Below are 27,233 nucleotides of genomic sequence, written 5' to 3'. Positions count from 1 at the left end.
CGAGGAGAGCGCTGCCAGCCAAGCGACCCAGAGGAAAAGTTTTTGGAGAAATTTTAAAAATTGGGGTTGATGAAGGTTGCTCCTGCAAGTAATAATTTAAATGCTTTTAAAACAAAACGTTGGTGTTTTATGCTGAAGGGCTTTAAAAAATAACTTGGGATCGGATGAAGATCAAGTTCCAAAGATAATAACAATCGTAGCCCCCGCCCTTGTGATGGTTATTCTGGAGGTTATTCTGATGAATACCTCCAAATGTTTTTGGATGCTTATTACTGTGGAATTAGAGTTGGTTTTATGCGAAGTATGTTTTGCCTCGAGACTGGCTCGGTACTGGTAAAACGCGGGGGTGCAAGGGGTCCTTCTTGCCAGGCCTTTGGCTCCTGCCCGGCCATGAACCGCGCATTCATCATGTGGTTCATTTGGTGTCTTATGGGCTGGTGTACATCCCCGACTCCCTCATTGAGTCGATGAGATGTCTTTTTATGAAATTCACTTCTTCCACAACCGTGACCTTCAGACGCTGAAGCTGCTGCACCCGGGAACAGTTTATGCCAACCCTGTTTCAATGGACCGGCCACTTCTGGCGTCCCTGGGAGCGGGCCCCGATATTGTCACCGAGGGTAATTCCTGGGGAACAACGACTGGGTCGAGTCTCAGCACTCCAAGCTCTCGGCTGCCTTTGGGCTGCCCAAAGTGAGGTTGGGACCGGTTTCCCGGCTCGGACCCCTGGGGCAGCGTGGGAGGAAGTTTGTGTGGCTGTGGAGCGTCGCTCTGCCACTGGCCTGAACGTCTATCACGTGTGTGAGCGGTTTTCCCTCTTTTTTCTTCCCTCCCCTTTCCCTCCCCCCCCCTCCCGCCCCCTCCCTAGGTCCCTGCGCGTTTTATTGCGACCTGCCGGTGGGAACTTTGTCTCCAAGTCGGAGCAGCATGGAGCGGCGGAGCGAGAGCCCGTGTCTGCGGGACAGCCCCGACCGGCGCAGCGGCAGCCCCGACGTCAAGGGGCCTCCCCCGGTGAAGGTGGCCCGGCTGGAGCAGAACGGCAGCCCCATGGGAGCCCGCGGGAGGCCCAACGGCGCCGTGGCCAAGGCCGTGGGAGGTAACAGCCCAGAGCAAGGAGGCGCGCGCAGCCCGCGGCCCGGTGATAATGGCCCGGGTGTCAGGGTTCAGGTTGATTAGGCTCTGTCGCGGTGTAGGATTACAGGAAGTGAATTCCAGGTTGCCAAATAATGCCCCCGTCGCCTCTCATCTGCAACTGGTAGCTTCATCTCAAGTTAAAACAAGAGAGTGGTTTACCCAGAGGGTGGCATTTTTTGGGCATTTTGCCACTGTGTGCTGAGGTGTTGGCAGGTTTATGTCACAGCCAGCTAACTGTTTCTAGATTTTCCTAGAGAGCTTTTTAGTGATTTAACTCTTTTGACTTGCCTCAGAGTATCTGTCGTAGGGATGAAGTTCAGGTGCATTCGCTTTTGTGGACTAATCTTCAATGCTCAGTCTAGTGCAGGAGCAAGAGGGGTGTTACCTCGTAGTTAAGATAGTGCTTTGAGACAAATGTGTAACAACTGGGAATATTTCCTGCCACATTTCAAGTGTGAGATGAAGAATTATGAATCTATCAGGCCCTTAGAGGCTTTAATGCTACTGTTTCCTACAAAATTTAAAGTCATATGCCTTTCTAACTTTGTTAGGAATTATAGCACAACAGGTAAAAATAGCATAGTAGCCTTACTGGCTACATTCTCTTTTCCTTTCCAAGAATTTACTGTTATTCAAAGGTAATCTTTTGTAGTTTTACTACATAAACAAATACTTTTTAAAAAGTAGGAAAAGTACTTTTAGAACATGAAGAGATGCAAGAAATTAATTTTTTTCCAATTATTTTGAGGTTTATATGCCATTTGCTAGTTGTTAATTTTTAACAAAATGCATAATGCCACACAGTATGCAGTGTTATTGTTTGGGATAAATCACTAGTTTAGCTTTTTTGTTTCTAGAGTTTTGTTTTTGTCCTAAAAATTTCATCACTAGACTATTTAATGTAATTCTTTACATTAGCCTGCGTATAATGATACAAAACCCTGGTGAAACTTACTGATAAGCTCCTATCCCCATGTTCTAAATATCCATAGTATATTTTTTGAAGTAAAGACTTCGCATGTTCACTTCCCTTTAAAGAGTTAAATACAGGCATTTTATAAGTAACACATTTTTATTTTTACTTATTTTGCTAGTACTGTCTTTATGATAGACATTCAGTATGACTTGCTTTAGTTTCTTATATTAATCGTCTCCCTTGAGAAGCACTTATTCTCACAATTTTTACAGCTTTAAAAAATTATTTGGCTATAGATTGTGACTTACATGCCTTCCATTTTAGGGGATTGAAGACATACTTTAATGAAGCAACAGAAAACTTGATAGTTCTGTGACCCACTTTTTAAAAGTAGTATTTATTAATGTGCTGCCATGAGGCTGGAACAATAACTTGAGACTTTTTGTGTCCTTTTCAAATATGTGCATGTAAGAAAGAAAAATATATAGCAAATATGGTGGAACTAAATGTGAGACGATATGTGGTGATAATGTTTGATTTAAAAACTTTTAGAAATCCTTGGAGAGATGTATTCTCAAAGTGGCCTTAGGCATAAAGAAAAAATGTAGGAAATTTTTATTTCTTTCTGAAGACCTAATAAAATTCACTAAATTGAGAGACGTTTCTAAATATTTTAGAATATAATTGTTAACAGTCGTGCTTCCCAAAACAAGTTTTATTTATTTATATTATATTGAACTATGAAAGAAACTACCTAATTTTGTTGACCAGGGCTACCTTTAGTGTAAAATAGTAGTTGATTTTCATATTTTCTAAGACTATAACTCACATTTGACCACTTATTTTAGATTTGATATAAACTGAAGTTATTAAGTCTTGGTGATGAATAATAGATTTGTTTCAACAAACTACTTTTGTCACTTTTTCTGAGATTTACCTTCATTTAGTAACAGCAAAGGTCTTACTAGCTGCTTCCCAAACTGAAAATAAAGATGACATTATTTTGTCTCAACAGTTACCATTCATAATACTTAATAGTAAAGTGGTTACAATAGTTTACATGTAATGGGTTTTTTAAGTTTTTTTTAAAAGAAATATTTTACTCTGTGGCATAATAAGTTGAAAATACTTTAATTTAGAAAGCTTTAAAATGTAACATAAGATTTAGAACATAAATTTTTGATAATACAAAGTTTTCTTATTGAATGTTAATGATTACATTGGGGATTTAAGTTTATATACAATAGTTTCTAAATGGACATTGAAATGTTAATAATTTCATTTTCTTGTAACTTTTAATCATACATATTTGAGAAGAGCAAAGCTTTTAAAATGTACATTCTAAATGTAAAAATTGTTTAAAATATTTTTCTAGTTAGCAGTTTTTAAGACTTGAAAAACTTTTTTGGGGGAGAATAACATAGATTATAGCTCTATCACACTACCTCCTTTTGTTTAAAATTTATTTATGAAACAATATAATAAGCATAGACAACTACAAAAATATTATAGCGCTACATCTTTTATTACCATTTTCAGATATATTGCAGTCTTGTCACTGTTGAAAAGGTTACGGTAATAATGACTATAATAATAGGTTTTAAAAATAGAGTTCAAAATTTGGGTGGATGTATTTGTTAATCTTCAGTGATTTTAGGGGGAGCTCCTCCCCTAATAATAGAAGAAATCATTAAGTTAATTGGTTGCTAAATAGAATGGCAATTTATCTTTTTGCTTTTGATAAACAGTGAGTGGAATAAGTGTTTCTGAATGCATTGGTTGCAACAGTGATTTTTTTCTGTTATTCTACTTTTTTAGGGAAGAGAGTTTGCTCTATTGCAGTGTCTGGATTTAACTAGTTGAGGTGATAGATACACTATCACAGTCTTCAAGGTTGTGTTTTAATGGGGGACTTAAAAGTTAGTGCATTGTTTATAATGTGGTTAGTTTTAAAATACTATAAGAAAGAGTTCAATTTTGCTTTGTCTTTCCAACACTTTTTAGGATGTTTTTGGTCTTATTTAAGCAGTGTTTTTAAAGCATGTATGTAATAAAATATAAGTGCTCAGATGTGTATGACAGTCAGCTTTTCTAGAAGGTCCTCAGGAAAAAAAAAAGGCTAATATCTCTTTAAAAAACATATGAAGGCTGGGAGAGAGTTTAGAGCAAGCAAGAGCACCGTGGTGTTGACAGCTTTATATCCCTGCTGGGTAACATTCACTTACTAGAATTGGCGTCCCCTGTCAGCTAGTAATTCACTCCATAAGGATTTTGAAAAAAGATGATTAATGGTGGGGAAATTTATATTTGTGAAATTGGTGATTAAAACTTACAGAACTATTTGAAGATTTAGAAAAAGAAAAATTATTAAGAATGACGAAAATAAGAATCAGATGATCCTTTTTACCACCATTAGCATAACTGCCTAAAATGTTCTGCTGTATGTAATGCTTTAGCCAAGCAACCTACAGCATAAAATCAAAGTGATGCCAATCAAGTTTCCAGAGGAAGCAAGGCGTTCTGCTTCCCTCCTGGACTGCTGAAAGCCACTGGCCAGTAGTGCTTTAACAGCAATAAATTATTTTGCTTCATTCATTGTTAACAGAAGCAGTTTCATTTTTTAATGTTTGGTTTAACGAAGAACTTTCAGACAGCTTTATTTAAACTGAATGATCAGTGCTTGGTATACCAGATGGTGTATTTGCTGATAGGAGACATTAAACGTCAGAAATCTTTTGGATTTTTATTTTCCTGTGAATTTTGATGATTTTATTGGTGTTAAAGGTTCTAGATTTTAGGGGAAAATGTTTAAAAACTAAGAATATCTCTTATAGATATTTGCTTTTATGGGGCAGGAAGAATTAGTTTTTCAAATACTTTAATTTTGTTATAGAATCATCTGCTGAAGTTATCTTATGACTAGCTGACTGGAAGTAGAACTATTCTTGTTGCTATCAGCAGCCCTTTCAAGAATATACTGCCTTGTTGCAAGGAGAAAAATTTATTCTTCAATACACTCTGATGTATCCACACACGAAAGCAAATGTGATCATGGTTGTTGGGCAGAGCCTCATTTAGAACTGAACATTGTCTACAACCAACAGTTAGTCTATTCGTCTAAGTGCAGAACAGTTCCTTTTCCATTAAAAGTAAAAGAAAGACAGTTCAGGTTAGGTGTAGTCTCCATGTTAGCAGTTGTTGAGAGACATTTTCCTTTTTGAAAGGAGTGCAGATATGTAAGCATACAGATATGGACATGTTGAAATGTATTAATAAATACTCAGAAATTTAGGAACATATTGTCAACATGGGAAAAATGAAGAAAACATTAAATTCATTTTATCCAAGGATAAATACCATTATACTTGTAGGTAGAACTCATGTAATTACTCCAAAAGAGAAAATTTTGTATTTCCTTTTTCCACTCCACTTTTTTTTTTTTTTTTAAAGTATTTAAGATCTTTTAAATAGAATGAACTTAGGCTTTGGGGTCATCCAAAAATCTAGCATATCCTCTGTAGTTTTGCTGAGGTAGAAAAATAGCCCTTCTCTAAAGTGTTTTTAGTCCTTGGCCTGTTATTAAAATAAAGATATACTTGGTCAAAAAAATATATGCAACGGAACGTACACATTAAACAGAACATAGGGTATCCGCCCCTCAAAGTCCTGAGCATAATTTGATGTTTCGAGTAATTTTGTAAGCCTTATGTTCCATCAGCAGAAACCCACTGACCATTATATATTCAAGATCATCCTCAGTGAAATGTGTGTGTATGTGCGTGCATGTTGGAACTACAAGATGTCCCTTAAGGCATTCTGGTTTTTAACCCCCATAGAAAATAAGCAGTATCATCCTTTCCTGAGGATTGTGACTAGCAGAATCTGTCTCTACATCTTAGGTGTCCTATGTTAAGTCTTCTTTCCTTTTCTGAATATATCCGTAGTGAAGGAAATAGACTTACCGTCATTTATTAGATAACTAAGAATATGAATGAGTTATTTTAAGATATGGAAATCAATTTTATTCCAGGCAAGACACAGTAATTATGTAGTATATCTGGCAAGGTGTATTTGGTAAGCAGATAATTTAAAACCCTTATTTTTTTTGGTAAAGAATTTAGTATAGAAACAGTTTATATGCATGTATCAAAGAATAATCATTAAATTAATAGGGCTAGATGGATCCCAAATTGTATTGTCTTCTTTGGTCTTTTCAGAGATTTTAGGTTTCTGTTTAGATGAAAATTACCCATTTCTTCACCATTAAAAAAGTTTCTTGTAACTAATAACCTCATATTCAGTGCATACAACATGTATATAGTTTGTTATATTTCAGGAAATCAAACTTTATCCTACATAGCATGTAAATAAATAAATAGTCCTTTATATTCTTTTATCTAATAAGTAGTCTTTTTTTAACCTGTATGACTAATGTGTGGCAACATAGTAATTTTTACTATCTTATTTTACACGAATGCTGAGATACAATGGCATTTTTGGAACATATTTAAAGATGAAGCATTTGACAAAAGTTGTATGTGTAACAGTTTGTCAGTGAAAAGTGACAAGTGGGAAATGACAAATGAAATGTTGGCATCATCACTCTTTATTTTGATAAAAAATGTCTCAATTTGCAGTGATATAATACTGTTTCATATTATTTCATGAGTTGTGTGAGATGCATAAGGGAAATTTAGATTTTGTGAACGGAAAATTAGCAGACCAAACTCTCTTTTCAGAAGCTTTGGCAGCAAGTTCCTCTTCCCCCAACTCCCAAGAATAAGAACAGCAGTGAAATGTTGGATCTCACCCATACACTTTAACTCATTATTTTTTAAGGAAGGAAGGAAGGAAGGAAGAAGAAAAGAAGGAAAGAAAGAAGGGAGGAAGGAAGGGGAAGAGTAGGGGACAGGGAAGGAAAGGAAGAAAGGAAGCTGAAAATGGTTTCAAGTAGAAGACCTTTATGCTTAGCAAAAAGAGAGAGTTCGTCTTTTCGTTTTCATTCTTTTCTTTATAGCAATTTTAAAGTGAGTGATTTCCCTCTGCTGACTGATTATAGGGAACCTTTCTCACTTCCAATTACCACTGCTCTTCAGCATTAATTTAGGTTGCCAGTAAGGAGAGCTGTGTATTTCTTTTACCTTAAAGTGAAAATGTCTATGTGTTAAAAATGGATTTATATATACAAAGGATTCATCATCCTACTACTAACGTATACTATGATAGATATTTCAAAGTCATAGTAGATGGCCCTGAGTGAACCTGAGGTATGAGTTAAAACAAAAGGCAGCTGAGGACTTACAGATTTCCAAGAAAAAAGCACAGATGTAGTCTCTGTAGTGTATTATTTTCCATTTTCTGAAGTCACATTGCTTCCCTTATTGTCAGTGATCAACCAAACATTTATTTTCTTCTTTTACATGAAACAAGCCTCACAAGCTCTTCATGATACACAGTGCTTATGTGAAAAATGTTCAATGGTGGAGTTTTCAAAATCATGGAACTCTAAATAATTTTTTTTGTTTCCAGTTAATGAAATTGTTTTGCTGCTTAATAGTGAGGGACTTAAAAATTGTGATAGAATCAGTATAATTAAGTAGCAGTGAAAGCCCGCATCAGAAATTATCTTCTACAACTTGTGTCTTTTGCTTCTCATTTGCAAAGTTTTACTTATTCCAGATTTTTAAAAATCTAGGGAAAAGTGACTTTAAATGGAATAAATGTGCCTTAGATGTATCATTATGGCAATTGGGTTTAAGGAGTATATTTTTTTCCATTTTAAGTGAGGTGGAGAATATAATAGTTACTAGTTTGACAAAGGCTTAAAATGAAGAACAAAGCACTAATAGAAATTTCAGGAATTTGAACCTTCAAATAAAGTTATCCAGAAATTATGCTACTCTTATACGGTAGTAAGAATTATCTTTATCTGTGGTTATAATACCTTAGGGTAATGACACTCCAGGGGAAGTACTACCAATATTGTTTCTATTTGCTAGTGTGTACGGCAAATTTGGTTCAGCCCTTTAACTAGTTGCGTTAGCATTGGAATGGAGTTCTGTCTTACCAAAATGGGTTATTAAACTGCAGAACAACATAACAACAAAGATCAAACGATTAAGGGGAAATACTGCATTTATGAAAAGGGATGCATTTCATTCTGTCTGTTGTCCACTGATGGTTAGTTACACAGTCGCTGAAATGTGCACTGCAGCTTAGTGACTTTCTTTGTTTTGTTGAAGATTTGCAGAGATATGAAAAAAATTAATAGAGACTCTAGCCAGAAACTATTTGAATTTCATCACATTAAATACAGATATCTTTTTATTTCTTTTAAAAAATATCTTTGACTTGTTTTTGTATTTGGTTGGAAAGTAAGTGTATCAGTTCTTTTTAATAACTGAATAAGATTGATTTTCAAATTTCATTATTCTCTATATTTAAATTGCATACTTTTATTGTATTTGTTCCAATTATTTATTCATGTAAGGAAAGGCAAAATTGATAGCTTAGTAGGAAAATATCTTCATATAAAAACTTTTCAAATAGCAGTGTTTTCAAAAAAATTTTTTTTTGGTTAACAGAACAAGAACTTTTCTTTGTCATAATCCAAAGATGCTCAGAGAGTGGCATGATAAATGTCTCTTTAAGTGTCGTTGTAAAAGAAAATGACTTGCCTTCTGAGGCAGTGGAGAGTTTATGTTGTTTTGGACCCATTTCCCAAGCAGTGATCGAAAACAGATTACAATAACAATTATATAGTCAGAAGATGCAATATCCATTTCTGTTTTAATTGAGTGAAAGAATAATAAAAACATCATTAAGAAAAATGAGGTGGACCTGTCACACAATGTACACATTTTTAGTCTTGAAGAAGATGCAGAATAACAAGTGCTTTTCCCTTACTTTGTTTTGTTTATTAGCTAAATCTGTTTTGGGGAAGGATCATTTAGTTCTTGCTCCTCCCTGGGAAATTCAGACAGGAGCCCTTGGGAGGTGGTTACTTGGGAGACATTAAAAGTACTCATTGATTTTGTCTTCATATACAGTTTGAGAAGGGATATTACATTTTCTTATATTCTACCTGAGGTGTAACTACGTCCTCTTTTAAAAAAATTTTTTTTTTTTAACCTGTGTAAATTGAAGTCAGAAGTAATGAATGTTCCTCTTGTTGTAGAGCCCTGCCAAGTAGAGGGTGAGGTGTGGTCCCTGGGCCTGCTGTTCTTCCTTCTCTGGAAGTCATAACCAGGCTGGGGGAGGGAGAGAGTTGAAGGTGAATAATGAGCACCCTTATTTCTTCACGGCACACATGGGGTTGTGGGGGACCCCCCATTTTCATGTGTACTCATCACCTGACATTCACTCAGGTGCTGAAGACGATTGCCTGGGATGCATAGGCTCTGGCCTCCATCTGCAGTCAGTGGAACCATTAAATCGATAATCCTTTACAGTGCTGAGGCTCTAGCCCTCATTCCCCAGAGTGGAGCTTTCAGCAACTTGGAGACAGCCGGCCAGCAGCAGCCAAAATCAGTGGCTAGTGTTCTTTCACTCTAGGCTGTATTTCTTACTCTATTCATAGGAACTGTGAGCCCCTGGAAACTTGGGTGATGACAGTGGAGTTAGCCCAGATAGTGGAGTTAACCTCTGCTCGTTGTGGGGTTACTAAAACCGCAAATAATGGTGGCTCTCAGAGCACAGGAGCCCATGGTTAGAGTCTGTTGACAGTTATTGGAGAATATTTCTATCATCTGTAGCTAAGAGCTGTCTTGGGGTCAATATTTAAAAACCTTTCTGAGTGTGGCAGAATGAAAGGAACGAGATAGGCAGTAAACCCTTTGTGGTGAAGGTCTCATAATCCCCAACTGTCCCGAGCATAATCTGCTTCAGGGTGGAATTTATATCAGACAGCTCAGAAGACTTAAAAAAAATTTAGTTCAGGAGTCCCGTTAATAGTGCTTTCATTAAAATACTTTTGTCAGTAAAGGGTTTTCAGTTTTAACATTTACATAACCTAACAGTGTTGACGAATGCCACAAGCTTTAAGGATCTTTTAGTGTTTCTGTTTTTTCTGGACTTTATAATTTAAACCTAAACATTAATTCTGGGTGGAACTTGGCACAGTGTCTTCTTGCCTTGGAGGGAATTTTTGTTGTACAATAAAAGGTATTTTTTTTCACAGTCACCTTCTCTATGTCTCCCCTCTTCCAAGTAAATAGCAGTTAAATAGTAAGGTTTTAAAAGGGCTTATTTAATTTTAAAAAAAAAGGAATGATTATTTTAGGTGAAATTAACAATTTTCCATTAGTTCACATTGCAACCTAGTTCTTTTGATATTAACAGAATGATCTCTGAGGCTGATAATGCAATGAAAATATTTTTCTTCTTTCTCTTTTTCATATACTAAAGTCATGTGGTAAAGTTTTTAATAAAATTATATTTGATAGCCCTTGAAGCTTATAAATCATTTACTTGTCTTCTATATTAGAAGCCAAGAGACATAAAATATTTTTTATTTTACGTCATCTGAAATCATGACATTGACAAGAAGGAATAAAGTTGGAATCTCACTTTTTAAGTAATAAAGTGACTATATTTCCCAGTATCAGTTATTTTGGAAAACATACTTAAACTAGGATTCTTAAAGTTACCTTTTCTATGTATTAATATTATGTTAAAGCTTAAGTATTATAGGAATCTGATTACAAGGTAATTGTGAAAGTGAGAAATAAGTGAAGAAGCCTGGGAATGATAAATTGTCATCATTTGCTAACCGGAAGGTGTTGAGAATGCCAGGGAAGGTATATGATGGAAAACAGCATTCATGTAGAATGGGGCTAAGCTGGGGGGTTCCCGAAGCTATGCCTAACGTTCAGCCTACCACGCTCCATTCAGACAAGATTTTACCCTATAGGTTTGGCAGATGTGATATGAGAAGACCAAACACCCTTTATTATTATTGAGGGTGTATAAGAGGAGCAAATTGTTCTCTGAAAGGGAAGTTATTGCACATTTAAGACCCAAGTAAATGCACTTTACAAGGGTAAATAAGGTGATCCTGATTTTTTTTCCTTTTCAAATGAATCTCCAGGTAACATTCAGGGAAACTAACTCTATTTACAGGCTGATTCATATAGTAAGTTTGAGCCTCAAGCACATTTTTACAGCTAACTTATAAATCTCCCCAAACTGGAGCTTACCACTGAAAGCCTGCCAATGCTTTTACAAATGGTCATTAGTTTCCAAGAGAGTTTAAGGAGAAAAGAACTGTAGGAAAATGCTATGACTTCAGTGAGGACCATTTTGTTGCATGTGTGTTTTTTTGCCACCATGGCAAAACTGTCTGGGGACCCACCTGCATGTTCAGGATTGCTACTGTATATTCTCCCATGGAAATGTATAGAATTCCAATTAGCACAGGGTCAGAGTCAAAACGTACCTCTTTTCACACTGTTCCAAGTGGTTAGTGGAAAACAAGCTGCAAAGTAATTCCCTTGGCCCCCCAATAAAAAGATTTATAGCAAAATAATTCTCAGCTACATAATGGGACTGTTGTAGGTTTGTGTTTGATATTTATAAGACTGAAATACAGTCCATGTACCCAAACTAAGCATTTATTGTAAACAAGTTAACTGCCAAGAGCTTATATTCTGTCAAACATAATTATATTGAAGATTGATGTATAGCTTGAAAGCGAGTTTGAGGGAGACAGTTCTTTCTAACCAAGGAAAGCTTCTGAGATATAGTTCCTTTCTTCCTTTAATATGACTCAATGAAGTCATCTTGCTCACAGCCAGACTCTCGTATGTATAATAAACACAGCCTTGCTCTTTGAAAACATATCTGTTTGTCAATCCTACTTCTGTTACCAAAATAAAGAAATGAACTTACATTTATGGAAACTGTTAGGTATAGTTTCTTTTATCATTTTTATCTAGATCTGGGCTGAGATGGTGCTAGAATAAAGTAGCCCCTCTCATCCCGGACAGGCAAATCTTCCTTGGCCACACAAAACCTTGAGTTCACACTCAAATCTCTATTAAACCCCAAAAGGAACTGATTTCTCCTTTAATGCGGAGTTTGAAAAAGAGTCTTCGAGTTGTCTTTCTGTGATTTTGTGTTGTGCTTGTGAGAACAGACTTATTTTGAAACTGTTGCCTTTGAAGGGAGGGGGAGAAAGTACACTGATATGCATCATTTTGTGGCTCAGAAATTATTACAGAGTTAAAAAAATTTATGAATCCAGGGACTCCAAGGGGAGTGAGATATTTTTGAAATTGTAGTGTTTTATACCTGGGATTACCCCAAATTCAAAATGGTATGGTAATTTCCAAAGGTGGTGTTTTTTTTTGCTTTAGGGAAGATAGAAACATTGCTATTATTACTATTACTACTATTATTATTATTTTAGTATTTAGATTTGTTCCTTTTTTTCAGGAGACAGATCACTTTGGGCTTTGGTGACACTTCTTAAAGTTTGTTAAAAGTGGAATACTATTCCTCCTTTGGCTGGGTGGTATCCTTTGGATAATATTAAGGATGAATATAAGATTTTCATTGGATTTATATGCAGTGGCTTAAGTGGTTGCTTAGGGTTTTTTTATACTACATTTAGTATTTTCTTTTGAAATTATATAAATTATAAAGTGGATATCTTAAAATGAAAAAACAAACAAACAGTACACTAGTTTTCTCTGTTCTGATTTTCCTATTTAAGTAATTGCTATAAATTACACAGGTACATGTATACTTAAAATACCTTGTCTGCGGATATGTAGTCCATCGTTGGGGACCCAAGTCCCCAGTCTGTGAGCTGGGTTTTATTAACTCCATTTCAGTCACAACAATAATATCCTATGTATTGCAATCCAGAGATCTCAGTTTGCCCTCAGGGAACTGTAGAATACACACTCTGATTTTGACTTTCTTGCTTTCTCCGCCTGTTCTTTTCTTTTTTCTCCTCCTAGTGTTAGCGTTTTCAAGACCTTGGTTGCTATTACATCTTGATGGAGGCATTTGTTGGGTCCACAAAGGAGAGTGGCTTTTAGTGGCTGGGCGAGCATGGTGACAGCTGCCTGTCGAGGCTCGGCTGTGTGAGATCTGCATTCACTTCCCAGCAGTGACTTTTACACATCTATTAAATGTTTATGTGTGTTTTGCTGTTTGAGCCGTAGACATAGACAGTAAGATTTCCTTTTGTAAGGGAGAATGCCTTCTATTTTTCATTTTAAAAACTTTACCTTTTCAGGGTTTTATTTAATAAAAATCTCTCCACTCTAGTATGATTTCCTTTGGGACTTTGCACCAATGTTTGATCTCAGTTTTTAATAATTTTGGTGAGTTTAACTCCCCAAAGAAAACATGCTTGTGCTATGAAATATTCCCACTAGAAATCTGGGTAGTCTTGTCTTATTGAGAGCCGAGTGCTTGATTCCTTTATTAATTCCTTGGTAGAGAACCTCAGTGCAGTTAACCTTTCCTTAACATGCTATTCGGAAAATTAATCAAGGGTTTTTAAATTTAATTGTTAAAGTAGATAAAATAACATTTAGGTGGAGCTCAAAACCTGAGACGATGAAGCAGATGTTTGTATAAAGACAATTTTATTGAGTTCTTTTGACTCATGGGACTCTGACTTGTAAATGGCTGTTCCAGAGAGGATCAGGAGAATGAGGGGAGTGGCAAATGCATCTTCACCTAAATATTATTTAAATAAATTATCTTTTGAGAAACCTCCATAATAAAAATTTGCTAAACGGAGGACAGAAATCCCGATATTCATGAATCATGGTCTAGTTCATTTAACATGTCATTGAGTCTCAAGACTTATTAATATATGCATTTGTAATCCACTTTGAAAAGACCCTTAGGAATTTAGTGTTGAACTTGTTTGTGATATACAACTTGCATGTTCCACTTTTTTCCTTGAAAAAAAATTTTAAAAAACATCTGGGAGCAGTAAACATTTTGTCTTTCTCTGTGGTCATTAAATTTAGGACCCTGCAGGGTTCCAGGGTGTTCTCAGTCACAGGGCAGAGTGTGGCCAGCCACTTGAGTTGTACACCAGTCAACTGCAATGCCCTCCTGGGGATACGGCAACAGTTTCTGTCAGCAGTGGTTGTGCCCAGCCCTGTGATCTGCTGTGCTTCCCTGGGAGAACACGAAGCAAGCTCCTCAATCCACTTGTGTGGATCATTTCTTGGAAAGATTTCTGTGTCTGCCAAAGCTGAGTGCAATGCAGTAGGGCCAAAGTGGCGTGGACAAGCTCAGCCACTGGGGGGTCATGGGAAAAAAACAGAACCGACACTACCTATTAATGGTGGTTATTAACGTCTAACTGGAATGAGCATTTTGTTAAACTGAGCCAGCATTTATTTTGCGCCTGCTATAGTCAGGCTCTGGGGTGGGAAGGAGGGCAGGGGACTGAAGAAGATTTATCTAAGTCCAGCCTGTGTCGGAGGAGGAAAGGTGGCCCTCTCATTCTCTAACTGACATTTCTGACGTCAGGGATTTTAGTTTCTTGGATCAGGCTTGCCATGGCCAAGTTCCCAGGTGTAGCTCAGGCGCACCCTGTGCCTCCTGTGTGCCTGTGAAATCCTATTTTGCAAATTTCCAGGCCAACTTGGTCCTGCCACCACATTTCTGTAACTGAAGAGTATCTGGAGACCTGGAGTTTATCCTTCAGCCTTCAGATCTGACTTCAGGTTGAATTGTGGGGACAGGCCTGGAAGCACAGTTCTGGAATACCTGGTCCATCTCCCTTCTCTGCCACTAGAACCTCAGTTGGAGCCTATGGGGTTATAAGTGAGAAGAGGACCCGAGCTCACCCGTCAACCCCAACTTTGGTCTCTTTTTGTTCTTATCGTCCAAAGTTAAGATCTACCTTGGGGTTCTGCAAAGTCGCTTCTGGTTTTACTAGAGAGTAAAATATTTCTTGATAATCTTATCCCCTCTGCACCCCACCTCCCCACAGGGGGAGAGGCATCAAGGAACTTGATTGTTGAAACTTTAGTGGGAGGTCTGATCTTGAGACACAAGCAGCTGGATCATGGCTGGACATGAAATTGAATTTCTACATGTATGGCTCAGTTTGTCCCTTAGAGAGGCTAGTAAGCAAATTTTGCTTTTTCTCCATAATTGTAGGATTGACTGTGTTTCTCCACCTGTGAGTGACCCAGGTCTTCAGCTGTCCCACATTTGTCTGGGCTCCTCCCTCCTCAATAAGAGTCAAAACCAAAAACAGATGAATTAATCCTTCAGAGAAGGATACAGAGGAACTTGGGAAAGTGGAGCCATTTAGGGGAGCCTAGGGGACCTCTGGCCCACCTGGGGCTGGGTTCCTCACCCCCCCAAATTTTTGCTCTCCCTACCTCAAGACTGGTTCATTACCTGAAATCCTTTCCATTAGAAGTTAATGTGGGATACACTGTGTTTCTTTTACAATGAAAAGTTATCTAAGGAGATTAAGGCACTATTAAAGGGCCAGGCAACAAGGTTTATTATTTTTTATCTCTTTGGAATTTTTTACCTCAGTCCCCTGGGGAAGCGGGTGGCTGGAGTGGAATGGTGGAATGTGGAGCCTCTGGCTACCCTAGCTCATGAGGTTGGGTGCCTGGAAGAAGACAGCAGAGGTAGAAGAGAGGAGAGTAGGATTGAAACCTATGATCTGTTTTGAAGTTTTGCCTGGGACCTCAGGGAAGAGGTCAAGGACACATCGTATTTTTTCTTTCTGTTTCTGGTTGCCATTCTTGGCGCTCAAACTTGCTTTTATTGTTGTAGGAAGGGAAGAAGAAGTGCCTAGAGGCAAATTATTTCTCTTGTTGCCTGTGTGAATGTGATTGTGTGTGTGTGTGTGTGTGTGTGTGTGTGTATGAGACAGAAAGAGAGAGAGAGAGAGAGAGAGAGAGAGAGAGAGAGAGAGAGAGAATGAATATGGGGTTACATAGCAACTAAGTGGTTGTTTTGTCTTTGTAGTAAATTTGCAATAAGAAATGATAGTTGCTAGCCCTCACTCCTTTCTCTCCCAGTCCTCTGAAAGACTCTGTACTATACACTCAGTTTCCTTGGTAGTATTTGTTTGTGTTTCAGGGGTTCTGTGATTTATTGATTGCAGTTGCTGAGCGTGGTGCTTCACTCCAGGTTCAGTTTTATACAAAGAGCAGAGATGAGAAGCTCTGCCTGCCCCGAAGCCTTTGTAATATTCGATTAGTCCTGGGACCTTCTTGGGTGATAGAGCCAGATACACTGGCAGCCACCAGGGAAGGGAGTGGGTGTGGTTGCCTTCCTTCTTTAAACAAGTGGTTCCAGGCAAGAGTCCTTTGAACAACGAGAGAAGGACCAGCCTCCTATCATCTCAGACTGGCTCCTGTCATTCAGGGGGCAGGTCCAAGAATGAGGGTGGACCCAGGATTCAGAGGGGTTGGGTGGGAGGCTGGAGACCATGCTCACCCACATTAGATAGAGTATGACCCTTTATTTGAACATGTTTTTGTGTGTGAGGGACTGAAGATTAAGACCGGTGTTTGGTTCCTCCTCTGCCTAGCAGCCCAGTGCCTCACTGTGTGGTAGGCACTAACCAGGGGAATTCACTCATTATCAATGCATGTCAATGTCACCAATGGGACGTAGCAAGTGGAGAAGGGTCCTTAACTAAAGGCCTGGCCTTCAGACTTCTTTGGGTGTGGGTTCGGGAGTATTATTTTTGACCCCCAAGAAAGCAGAATGCTTGAGATATAGAGTAGGCTAACCCGAACTGTTCTTTTTCCTCGTTGTTTGTGTTTGGTGGGGGGCATGATACTTATTTACTCATAGTTTTAGTTTCCTCACTTATTAAAGGAGAATTTGAATAACCTTCTCACGAGGTAAACGTGGGGAGATAATAAAGGTATGAAGATATGTTAGAGTACTTGATGAATCAGAAGGCACTATGCCAATGACAGGTCCTTTTGTGACCTAACTTTTGTGGAAGGCATGGAAACTGTCATTTCGACACCCTCCTGCTGAGTCTTCCTTTGTTGTTGAGGTTAGACACCCAGAGCCTGTTTGCTCAGGTACCTTTCATGCCAGTGTGGTGGTATTTCCAGAAGGCTGTAATTGTTCTTTAAAATGAAGGAAGGGGAAGAAAGCCTTTCCCTTATGAAAGAAGTTTGATCAATATAGTTAGGAATAAAACAATAGCCTACAATTTGTTTGATGATGCAGAGAAGATACCATGCTAGATTTTGGAGTTTTACCAACAGTACACCTGTTCTCAAGTCTTCTAAGGTCTGGGACACAGAAGAAAGATAACTGAGGAGCATTTGAGAAATGCTCAGGACTATAGTTCAATTGTCTCAGTTATCAGTTTTTGATGAATTTATCCTGTGTCAGGAAAACCATCGTATATGTTGGTGTTTGGCAGGTTGCTTAGAGCAGCTCTGTCTGATAGAGAATACTAGTCACATGTATAATTTAAAACATTCTAGCAGCTTAATTTAAAATAAAGTTAATGAAACAAGTGAAAATAAGTTAGTTTTATTTAATTCAATGTATTCAGAATACTATTTCTATATCAGTTAATTAAAAAATATTCGTGGTATATTTATTTACTTTTTTGGTATTAAATCATTGAAATTGAATGTGTATTTTATACTTATAGCACATCTCAATTCGGACTAGCCTTATTTCAAGTGCTCAACTGTCCCATGTAGTTAGTGGCTATTGTATTGGATAGGCAGTTTTAGAGCTTGGTGCGTCTAACATTTTCACCATTTTGCTGTGGGGCACATTGAACATTTTAGGCAATTATTATTTGTATCTTATATAATTAAGCCACTCAGTGATTATTAGTAATATTTTTATTAGGAAGAAATGCCTTTTAGTAAATATCATGAACATTGATTATGGGACACTGAAAAAAATGATTGGTCTCTTTTCTTCCTCTATAAAATGGTATTAATACTGATTTTGAAAAAAGAAAACCAAATAGGTTCCATTGCTTGAGGGGTATCTGTCAGACTCCTTAACTAGGTTATATTGTTTAATCCTCCCCACAACTCTGTGATGTAAATATTATTATCTATGTTTTGCCTAGGAGGAATTTGAGCTTCAGAGAGGTCAAATAAATTGCCTAAGGTTATTCTCTCCATAAGGAGTGATACTGCCAGGATTTGATTCAAGAGTTGCCTGCCTCCTGAGTGGAACTAGTCACCTGAGTCTTTAACCATCTCCCTGCTGTCTCTGTTCTCAGGGCTGTGGTGGTAAAGACCAGGTTAGCTCTTTATAATTATGCACACTTCAGAAATAGTGTCATAATGAAAATGACAATTTGAGCAGCGTAACTAATGACAGTTGGGAAAGCATTTTTCTACTAGAGAGACTATCATGCTTACCTTGCCTCTATGACAACAGAATTCACCATTTATCCCATTGTCAGAATAACTTGTAATTTTTGCAAACGGCTGTGCCTGTCCACTATATTGCACGACCTGCTTACCTCCCACAATTGTAAAAGGCTTAGTGAGGCTTACAGTGGAAAGGTTCAAAGTTCTCTACTTGGTCATCTGGAAATGGGTCTGTGCTACAGTCAAAGAAAAATAATACCATAAGCTCTCAGTAGAGGGCTAGAACAAGAGTTTCTGTCTTATTTTTGATTATTTCTAAATGTTGTTGTAAATGCATTTTAGGTTTACATCGCTATTCTTTCGTTGGAACTTGTCTTTTAATTTTTCCCACTCTTAATTAATTTTTGAAGTGCTTTCCAAACACTCTCCCTATATTTTTATCCATTGTCACTTTTTTCTTTTTTCTTTTTTTTCCTCTTTGTGCCTGGAGAGATTCAGAGGACCAAATGCATAAATGTCTTTTTTTGGGGGAGGGGGGCATATATTTCTACTCAGCCTTTTATTGTTTTCTTTCCCAAGGACTTACTCCTTTCAAAGGCTTTAAGAACCTATAGATTAACTTCTTTACCCACACTAGACCTCAATTGTACTAGTTTTCATTTCTCTTATCATTGTCACTGGTAATTGAATCTGTTTTTCTTGTCTTCCCCTTCTTTTGTAAAAGTTGGATTTGATTGTAAAGATTCATAATTGTTTAGATCGATGAAATTCTAGTAAAGAGGCACATTTTTCTAAATATAACGTGTTCATGATATTCTTTGGTATCTTATACATATGGGCTTTCAGAACAAACCTATTATACTCTTCTGGTTAATGCTGTTTTATAAATTACCCCAAAGTCTTTGTTTTTATTTTCTTTTTTCTTTTTAAAAATGTAGGTGATACATATGAGGGATGGGTGTTTGTTTTCTGACCGTGCAAAACGGTTGTTGTGTCAGAGAGCAGTTGCTTCAATCACTGAACTGAAATGTTTAGGAAAGATTTTCATCATTGACACTTTCAATGTATAAGGCCCTACATGGAGTAGACCCCTGTGCTTTAATGATGTATTTCAAATCTAATTCATTGAACTGTTGATATTATTTTTAAGAATTAATAGGGTCTTAAGTTTTTTCAGTTGACCATACACTTGAGGAGGATTTATGGTTCCTAAGTAATGGATGCGTGATAGCTTATGGAGAAACTGGATTCATTTAAAGGTCTTATCTGTAATTCCCAGATGTGTGACACTGAGGTGTTGACATTAGGAACTGCACATGGATTTTCAGCATTGAAACTTATGTACACACAGGTATTAGTAGTGAAATAGCTTATGGCACCACTGACTACATGGCCCTATGTGTGCATATATTTAAATCATTAAAAATAGAAATCCACCTGCTTCCTCAAACAAAGATTATATACCAGTATGTAAGAGTTAAAAGGTCTAAATGGGTGCTGTTGCCTGCTGGTAAGGACTCTCAGGAATGGGTCATATAAAATGTCATTATGCTCGCTTAGGAAGATTTTACAACACCTGCAACTGCATTGAAGGCAGGAGCCACATAAGACTTGTTCTACTTGTAATGTAACTCTGGTGCCACAAGTGATATCTGGCACACAGTAGGTGTTCAGGAAATGAACTTTGGATAAATGATAATTTAGAGGACATATAATTTTTCTTATTCATTACATGTCTTACATACATTTGGGAGTAAACTGGGCATAAATAAATAAGCATGTGATATGCTGATCAGTACTGATCACAATTAAAATAATATTTTATAAGGCACCATAGCCAGGATAAATTCTCTTCTTTGTCTAAAACAGTCTGCTCCATCCTTATTTCCTATTTCCCATAAATCTATACCATAGATAGTATATTTGCTATAAACAATCATGCTGCTTTGTTGTTCTTAAGAGTGAACACTGAGTCATTAGTTGTCCCAGGTATGATATGGTATGACTTGTTAGACTGTTGTGCAGGCTTAATAATAATTACCATGGTCTTTAATGATAGCAATTCTTAATGAGTATTATTATTGCTAATAATGATTATATTTAATAATTATACCCAATACTTATTATCTTTAATAATAATAATTAGCACATGGGAACCAGTCATACCATTGTATTATCTTCAGAACAAAAATCTAAATCTGTGACCTGGTAGTTTGCAAAGTGTCTACTCCCACCCTCTTCTTTCCGGATCAGAGTGAGTCAGGAGGCTTCTAGGACCCAGGCAGCAGGGAGCGGCTCTAGAAAGACTCCTTTGCATTCTGTATGTCGTTTTACACAGAGGTGTCATTTTTATCGTGAAGTGCCTTCACAGTGACCAGTGAGCCCTTCATCTCCCCCGTCTCTCTGCCTGCTCGTCTGTCCTTCATAAGTTTTGATTTTTTCTTGCACAAAGAGGAGACCCAGAGCAGATCATTATCCCATAACATACCGATTTGTGTGACTTGCACAGGACAGAGTCCGTGTTTATTACTTGTATGTTGGTAAAACTTTGATCTTCTTATGCCTTGGCTATGTTTAGATTTAAGTGTCTGTATGACTTTTAAAAAAAAATAAAAAACAGTTTATAAAAATCTTTGGCAAATTAAACAGTTTTTAGCTTTTCACACTTTGATACAAAGCAGAGAAATATTTCAGTGACAACAGATTTCAACAGATTTTCAACTAGACTAATTTGCTTTATTCTTTAGGGTAGTTTACTTCTTTTCTCTGAAAACACAAGAGGAGATAATCCTTTTCTAGTGGTAATGGGTGTTAATGTATAAACTAATAATTTTTTAAAAAGACAGAGCTTTGTATTTTGATGTATATTTTGACATAAGTTAAACATCAGTCAGGACTTTCAGGAACAGGGTATTTTCAGGCTAATTGATAACCTATTTACCAGGATTTAGAAAAATAGCAGATACAGGAGAAACTTCTTTTAAATGCCTATTGACTTTCTTGTACATATTCACAGAATAGCATAGGCCCTAAAGTCAACTCTGCCATCCTACTAGGTAATTTACAACATTTCCAGACAAAAGCAGATCTGATCTGAAAATACTAGTCCTGATTAAGAGTTAATGATAAAACCACAGACGTGAACAAAGGGTGGGAGGGTCTAGAAGGTCACCTTGAACTCACCTATGTGCCCCCTCCGAACTTGAGGTCTCTCAGTCAGGACCTCTGATTGGTGCGCTCTACTTCTTAATGACTTGAATCTGAGGGCTTCTGCCATGGCCTGGGGCAGTTCTGCTGCGGTCTGATAGTAATAATGGAGGGGAAAAAACCACAGCTTTCCCATTAGGCCCATCTGACTAACAGGCTTGTTTAATCTAAACCACTGTCGATCACAGATGAATGACTTTTATAACTGTCTTCTTCCCTTCGCATCATGGTGACTGAGATTTCCTTTGTAATGTTTGTGTTTTGCTTTTGAATCTTGTCCCTCCAGGTTTGATGATACCTGTCTTTTGTGTGGTGGAGCAGTTGGACGGCTCTCTTGAATATGACAACAGAGAAGAACATGCTGAGTTTGTCCTGGTTCGAAAAGATGTGCTTTTTAGCCAGCTGGTGGAGACTGCGCTCCTGGCCCTGGGGTACTCCCACAGCTCTGCGGCTCAGGCACAAGGTACTGATGCATCTCTCTTCTCCTCCTCGGGCCTTTTGTCTGTCATGATTTGGGGCAGAATGTGTTCCCTGAAATAATTCTCCAAATGAGGGTTGGAGGAAAATGGTCAGATTTAGCATCTTTTCCAAACAGTGAATAGCAGAATATTTCTGCAGATTCTTGTTTTCTGATTGCTTTGGGGAGTATCTGACCAGCACTTCTAGAGCCACCAAAATCACCTTGTATTTCAAAGTGGACATCACAGGTGTTTTTTTGTTTTGTTTTGTTTGCATTGATAACTTTGGTGTTTTCTCTAATTTCCCAAATTAGTATTGTTTGCCCCGGTGCTGAAATGTTTAACTTCTAACTTATCAAACTTTAATATATGATTTATAAGCATTCAGCTTTTGCACTTTACAATCAGCTTTTAATTAAATAGAAAACAATGGATGCATCTTACTGTACTTTTGTATTTTTGAAAACTGCTCTATATTTTGATGCAGTCCATTCATTAAAAAAACAAAAACAAAAACAAAAAACTAAGTGCCTTTGTGATCAATTCCTCTTACTTATTTAATAAAATATTAAAATTGCATCATTATTTCAGCATGTATTGTACAACACCGGGAGCCCATTGTGAGCTTGTGCTGCTGCATTCTGAAGCACAGCCCATTGTTCTTTCCGCCAAAGAATTGACAAAACAAATAACAAAATGCGCCCCAAACCTTGAAGAATGGAAATTTATTTTTTGACCCAATGGAATGATTATTCTTGTTTTTCAGCTGAATTGATTAAATTGTACAGTTTATGATAATGGTTATAACTAGAGGAGAGAAACATGTGACTTCCAGGTTTTGTTTTGTATATTAATTTCCTATGTATATTTTTACAAATTACCACCTTAACATTTGTGTATGTGCCAAGGATCTTTGCTACATTTTTAATGAGTTCCTCTTTATGTAATTCCCAAAAACTATCAGTCAGAGCGTCTATTTATTCAGATAAGGAAACTATGAGAGATTGAGCCATTTATGCAAAGTTACAAATATGGTGCCCAAGGACATGGAATTTAAATTATCAAGCTCTTGACTCTGATCCTGTAGGCAGATCATTACTTAAAAAAAAAAAAAAATGCTGTAATTAAGTATTTAAATTACATCTTAGTTCTACCAAGAAAGCAACCCATTAGAAACCAGGGGGTTCAGAATGTTTTCCCAAGCCAGGTAGTGCTCCAAAGATTACTGTGAGTCCAAGTATATTCTAAACTGGAGCACTTGGCCTATCTGGTGCCATAATACAGCTGAATTGTAGAGTCTGCTGCTTTCAAAGCAGCGTAATAAAGGATGATTCATTTTCTTTCTCTGAGGAGTTTCCTTCTTGTGCGAGGGATTCAAGATCTGATCCCGAGCAAATTGTATACGGGCACCATTGCTTTTATTTCATGCTATCTGCCTAAATAAAATAAAAGAACGCCTCCTTCCCCCCCATAAACTTTTCATGCCATTTTAGGGATATTTTTCTCTGAATGTAAAGGTCATTGTATCCCACTGCTTGCATCCTGGTGTGCCAGCTTCCTGTTTGACAGGGCTATCCATCTCAGTTAGCACGGCTGCTCAACGCGCCGTGAGCTCACATGTGGAGCACGGAGCACTAAGTGGCCAAGATTTGATTCTTGGCACAGGCTCAGGGAAGGGGCGCTCAGGAAATGTGCACTAGGGAGCCACACTGTTCCATTCAGTGATATGAACCGAGAGTTCTGCACACCCAGGTGAGATACACTAGCAAGAAATATCGTCTACAGTTGGAGGTTTAAACAGTGAAAAAGTCAAAAGCGAATATTGGCGTTCCCAAAGTTTTTGGAAACCATGGTTAAAAAACACTAAATATTACACTCTTAAAAAGTTGAATTAACATTCCGAAGGAACTGCAGATCACAGATACACTTCATTTGTTGGTAAGCAAAGGTTTTATCACTAGGTCCTATACTGTAATCTCACAGAGGGAAACAAAAATCACTGTCTGTTTTGTTCTGTTTTAAAGTAGGCTACTGATCTCTGGTTTGGGTAAATAGAAAAACTTAAAATTGTTTACTTTGAAGTGAATATATTAGATCTTTCTTGTCATTTAGGTCATCAAATGTATGGTTTGCTGCCTGTTTGTTATAGAACAAACAGAATGCAGGATAAGACATGTGGTCCATTGCTGGACAAACAGCAGAGTGGGAGAGAGCTAGAAAAAGGCAGCAGAACAAAATAGGACTACATAGTTGAAGCCTGAGGTTTCACGTCTCTAGTTTTCTGTTTTGTTCTGTGTTGGTTTTGTTTGTTAGTGTTTAAGTAATTTTCCAAAGGTGGGGAAGTCATTGGCAGATCCATTTGCAGCAGAGAAACTGAGTATACCTGAACCTCTTCTTCCTATGCTGAAAAAGTTGGGCAAAGTTAAACTGCAACAAGGATAGTGGATTGCTTGAGCCTATTTTAAAAATGGAGGCTCTTGAAACATGAGTTTTCATTTTAACATGATCAGAGAAGAGTTTCAGATAATTGAATTGGAATACTATTCAGATTGCCTTTAAAAAAAAAAGAAAATCATATTAGGAGTGTCATTATTTTGAAGTGACACTGCTTGGACTTCTTGGACTACCATTCTTATGAGTGTGGGATAGTCAGTTTCTTTTCTGAGAGGGAGGGCATTCCTTTCAGGTGAGCTGAAGAGAGTAACAAAGAATATTTGCGTCCCTGGCTGGTGTGGCTCAGTGCCGGCCTGTGAACCGCAAGGTTGCTGGTTCAATTCCCTGTCAGGGCAAGTGCCTCGGTTGTGGGCCAGGTCCCCAGTTGGGGCATGAGAGAGGCAACTGATCCAGTGTATCTCTCTCATATTGATGTTTCTCTCCCTCTCTTTTTCCCTCTCTTCCACTCTCTCTAAAAATGAATAAAACTGTTTAAAAAAAAAGGAAAAGAATATTTGCTTCTAAAGGATGATAGAAATTCCACTAAAGTGAAATTCATGGATTTCCAACTCCCACCCCTACCCTCTTTTTTTTAATAGTAACCTTCTTTATTTCAAACCAGATAGTGGGACCCAAGGGAGATAAAAGGACAAGGTACTGTAATAAATCATGGGGACCATGCTTCTGTTGTACCCAAACCCTGCATTTCCCAGCAGACATACCGTTAACTCTCTGATTCTCAAGGATATGAGATGCAGGATTCATCTGATATGCTGTTTGGCATATGCAAAAAGCTGAAAGATGGCAGGCTCTTCGCCTTTTCCAGAACAGGTAGGCTAAGGTCTAGAGAACAGCAAGTACATTTTATATTATACAGCAGACTATGGGTCCCTGCCTCTAACTCAGAAGTCTTCTAGTCTCTTAGAAGAGGCATGTGAACTTAGCTAGGGTACTGCTGTGCAGAAATCCCCACCTCCCTTCCCAACTTGAAGTCATAGCTCCCTTTTTTCTTCTTCTTCTCTTCATTCTTTCAGTTCTGCTCAGTAAGGCTTTTGGTAACAGCTGTGGATCTCTCTACATTGTCAAGAGTTCTTTATCCTACCGATTTAAGTAGCTATTAGTACTTGCCAATGTGGATGGTGGGCTTTGGGAGTTGGCGATGTGATACCTCACTGTGCACCTTTGACTTGATTTGTAATTGGGCACCTTCTCTCCCCTGCTTTCTGTAAATTTTAAAATAACTTCTAAAATTTATTTTGGTCAGTGAATTTTATTTAAAAACAAATGTGCCAAACAATAAGGAAGCAACAGTCTTTTTGGCTGTTTATTTTGGAGTATTGACTATATAAAAATTATGGGTTTAAAGGAGGTATGCTAATCACCATAATTTCTTATTTATGTTGAAATAATTAAATTTATGCAGTTAATTAAAATAGTTTTTAAAAAGAAATACAGAAAAATGCATTTAATATGTGAATCTAGCAGAGTGCTCTATACAGTCACTATATAAAACTTCACATATACTGTGTGCATAGAAAGAAAAACAGGAAATATATTATGTCAACAGGGTGAATGGGGAGATTAAGTGAGATTTTCTCCTCTTTCTAATCAGTAAACAACATATAAGTATGAAATTCTATTTCCATGAATTCTTCTCTTAAAAAGTAGGAAGTTATTTCTACCTTATTGCTCAAGTTTGGTAATCAGTTTAGTTTTTCCCTAATTTATCTGTAAATGTGGAAACTTACACATGGTTCAGATGCATTTCTGTCTTTTTTTCCTTTAAAAAAGAAAAAGGAAAAAGAGTGAAGAGGTCATTAATGAGCCCCTATGGGTATAAGCCAAAGGATGTCTTAGAGGCTTCTTAGTAGTGCTAGGTAGCATTAATTGAGCAATTACTCTATGTCAAGCACTATTCTAAAGATTTACAGTTCCTAAGTCACTTAAATTCTCACAACAGCTCTTTGAAGTAAATTGTATGTTTCCCATTCCACAGATGAGGAAACTGAGGCAAACACAGAGGGGGAAGTTACTTTCCCAGTGGTACAGGGCTAGTGGGTGGCCGAGCTGAGAAGCCCAGTGATCCATTTCCAGAGTCAGGGTCTTTACCGACAGCACTGTCCAGTGGTCGACCTCATCACTGAGAGCTCAGAGTTGGGGTACGCGTCAATTCTTTTTTTTTTTTTTTCTGCCTGTCAATTCTTACTTAATGCTTATGTTTTACTTTTTGACATAAGCCCTAAGATGCAGGAAAAAAGGACCTTTTTGTTTATGTACTGCCGAAGTAAGCACAAGTTAGGACTTTTTGGATTGGGTGCTTATGAAATAAATAATAATGGTATTTATTTGACAATGTTAAATTATGCATAGAGATACTTTTTTAAGGTTAAGCATGACAGACCTCATTAAAAACAAATAAGTAAACAAAAAAACAAATGTCACAGAATTGTTGTCTGTTGAAGGCTGAGTAATTCAAATACACAATTCTTGCTTACAGGCCCAAATGATTTCTGATATGAAAATAAAGCATAATGCTCAGTAATTCTGATCTTCAAAATAATCAGTTCAGCAGTATTAAGTGCCTACCATGTGCCAGTTAGTATTCTAGGTTCTGGGAATAAAAAAATGAAAAAAATTATCTTGTGTTCATGAAGCTTTCACTTGGTAGTTTAGTTACATGTGAAGAATTTAGTGTACATATTATTAGTTGATTCTTGACCCTCTATGCTCAGAATATCAAATACTGAGGTTCAGAGAATAGAAATA

General features: G+C 37.4%; 1 protein-coding gene across 1 annotated transcript in view; it reads left to right on the top strand.

Annotated features, from left to right (window-relative positions):
- The first annotated feature begins 912 nt into the window (after positions 1-912).
- Positions 913-27,233, top strand: part of SATB2 (SATB homeobox 2) — a 176,676-nt gene continuing 150,355 nt past the window's right edge. The window contains exons 1-2 of the mRNA XM_090268339.1: positions 913-1,096; positions 21,863-22,039. Of these exons, the coding sequence (XP_090124465.1) occupies positions 928-1,096; positions 21,863-22,039 (346 nt within the window). The 5' untranslated portion in view covers positions 913-927. The remainder of the gene's footprint in view (positions 1,097-21,862; positions 22,040-27,233) is intronic.

Source organism: Furipterus horrens, unplaced genomic scaffold (assembly GCF_987537825.1).
Source record: "Furipterus horrens unplaced genomic scaffold, mFurHor1.1.pri manual_scaffold_1, whole genome shotgun sequence".
Lineage (NCBI taxonomy): Eukaryota > Metazoa > Chordata > Mammalia > Chiroptera > Furipteridae > Furipterus > Furipterus horrens.
This window is presented reverse-complemented; position numbering and strand designations above follow the sequence as displayed.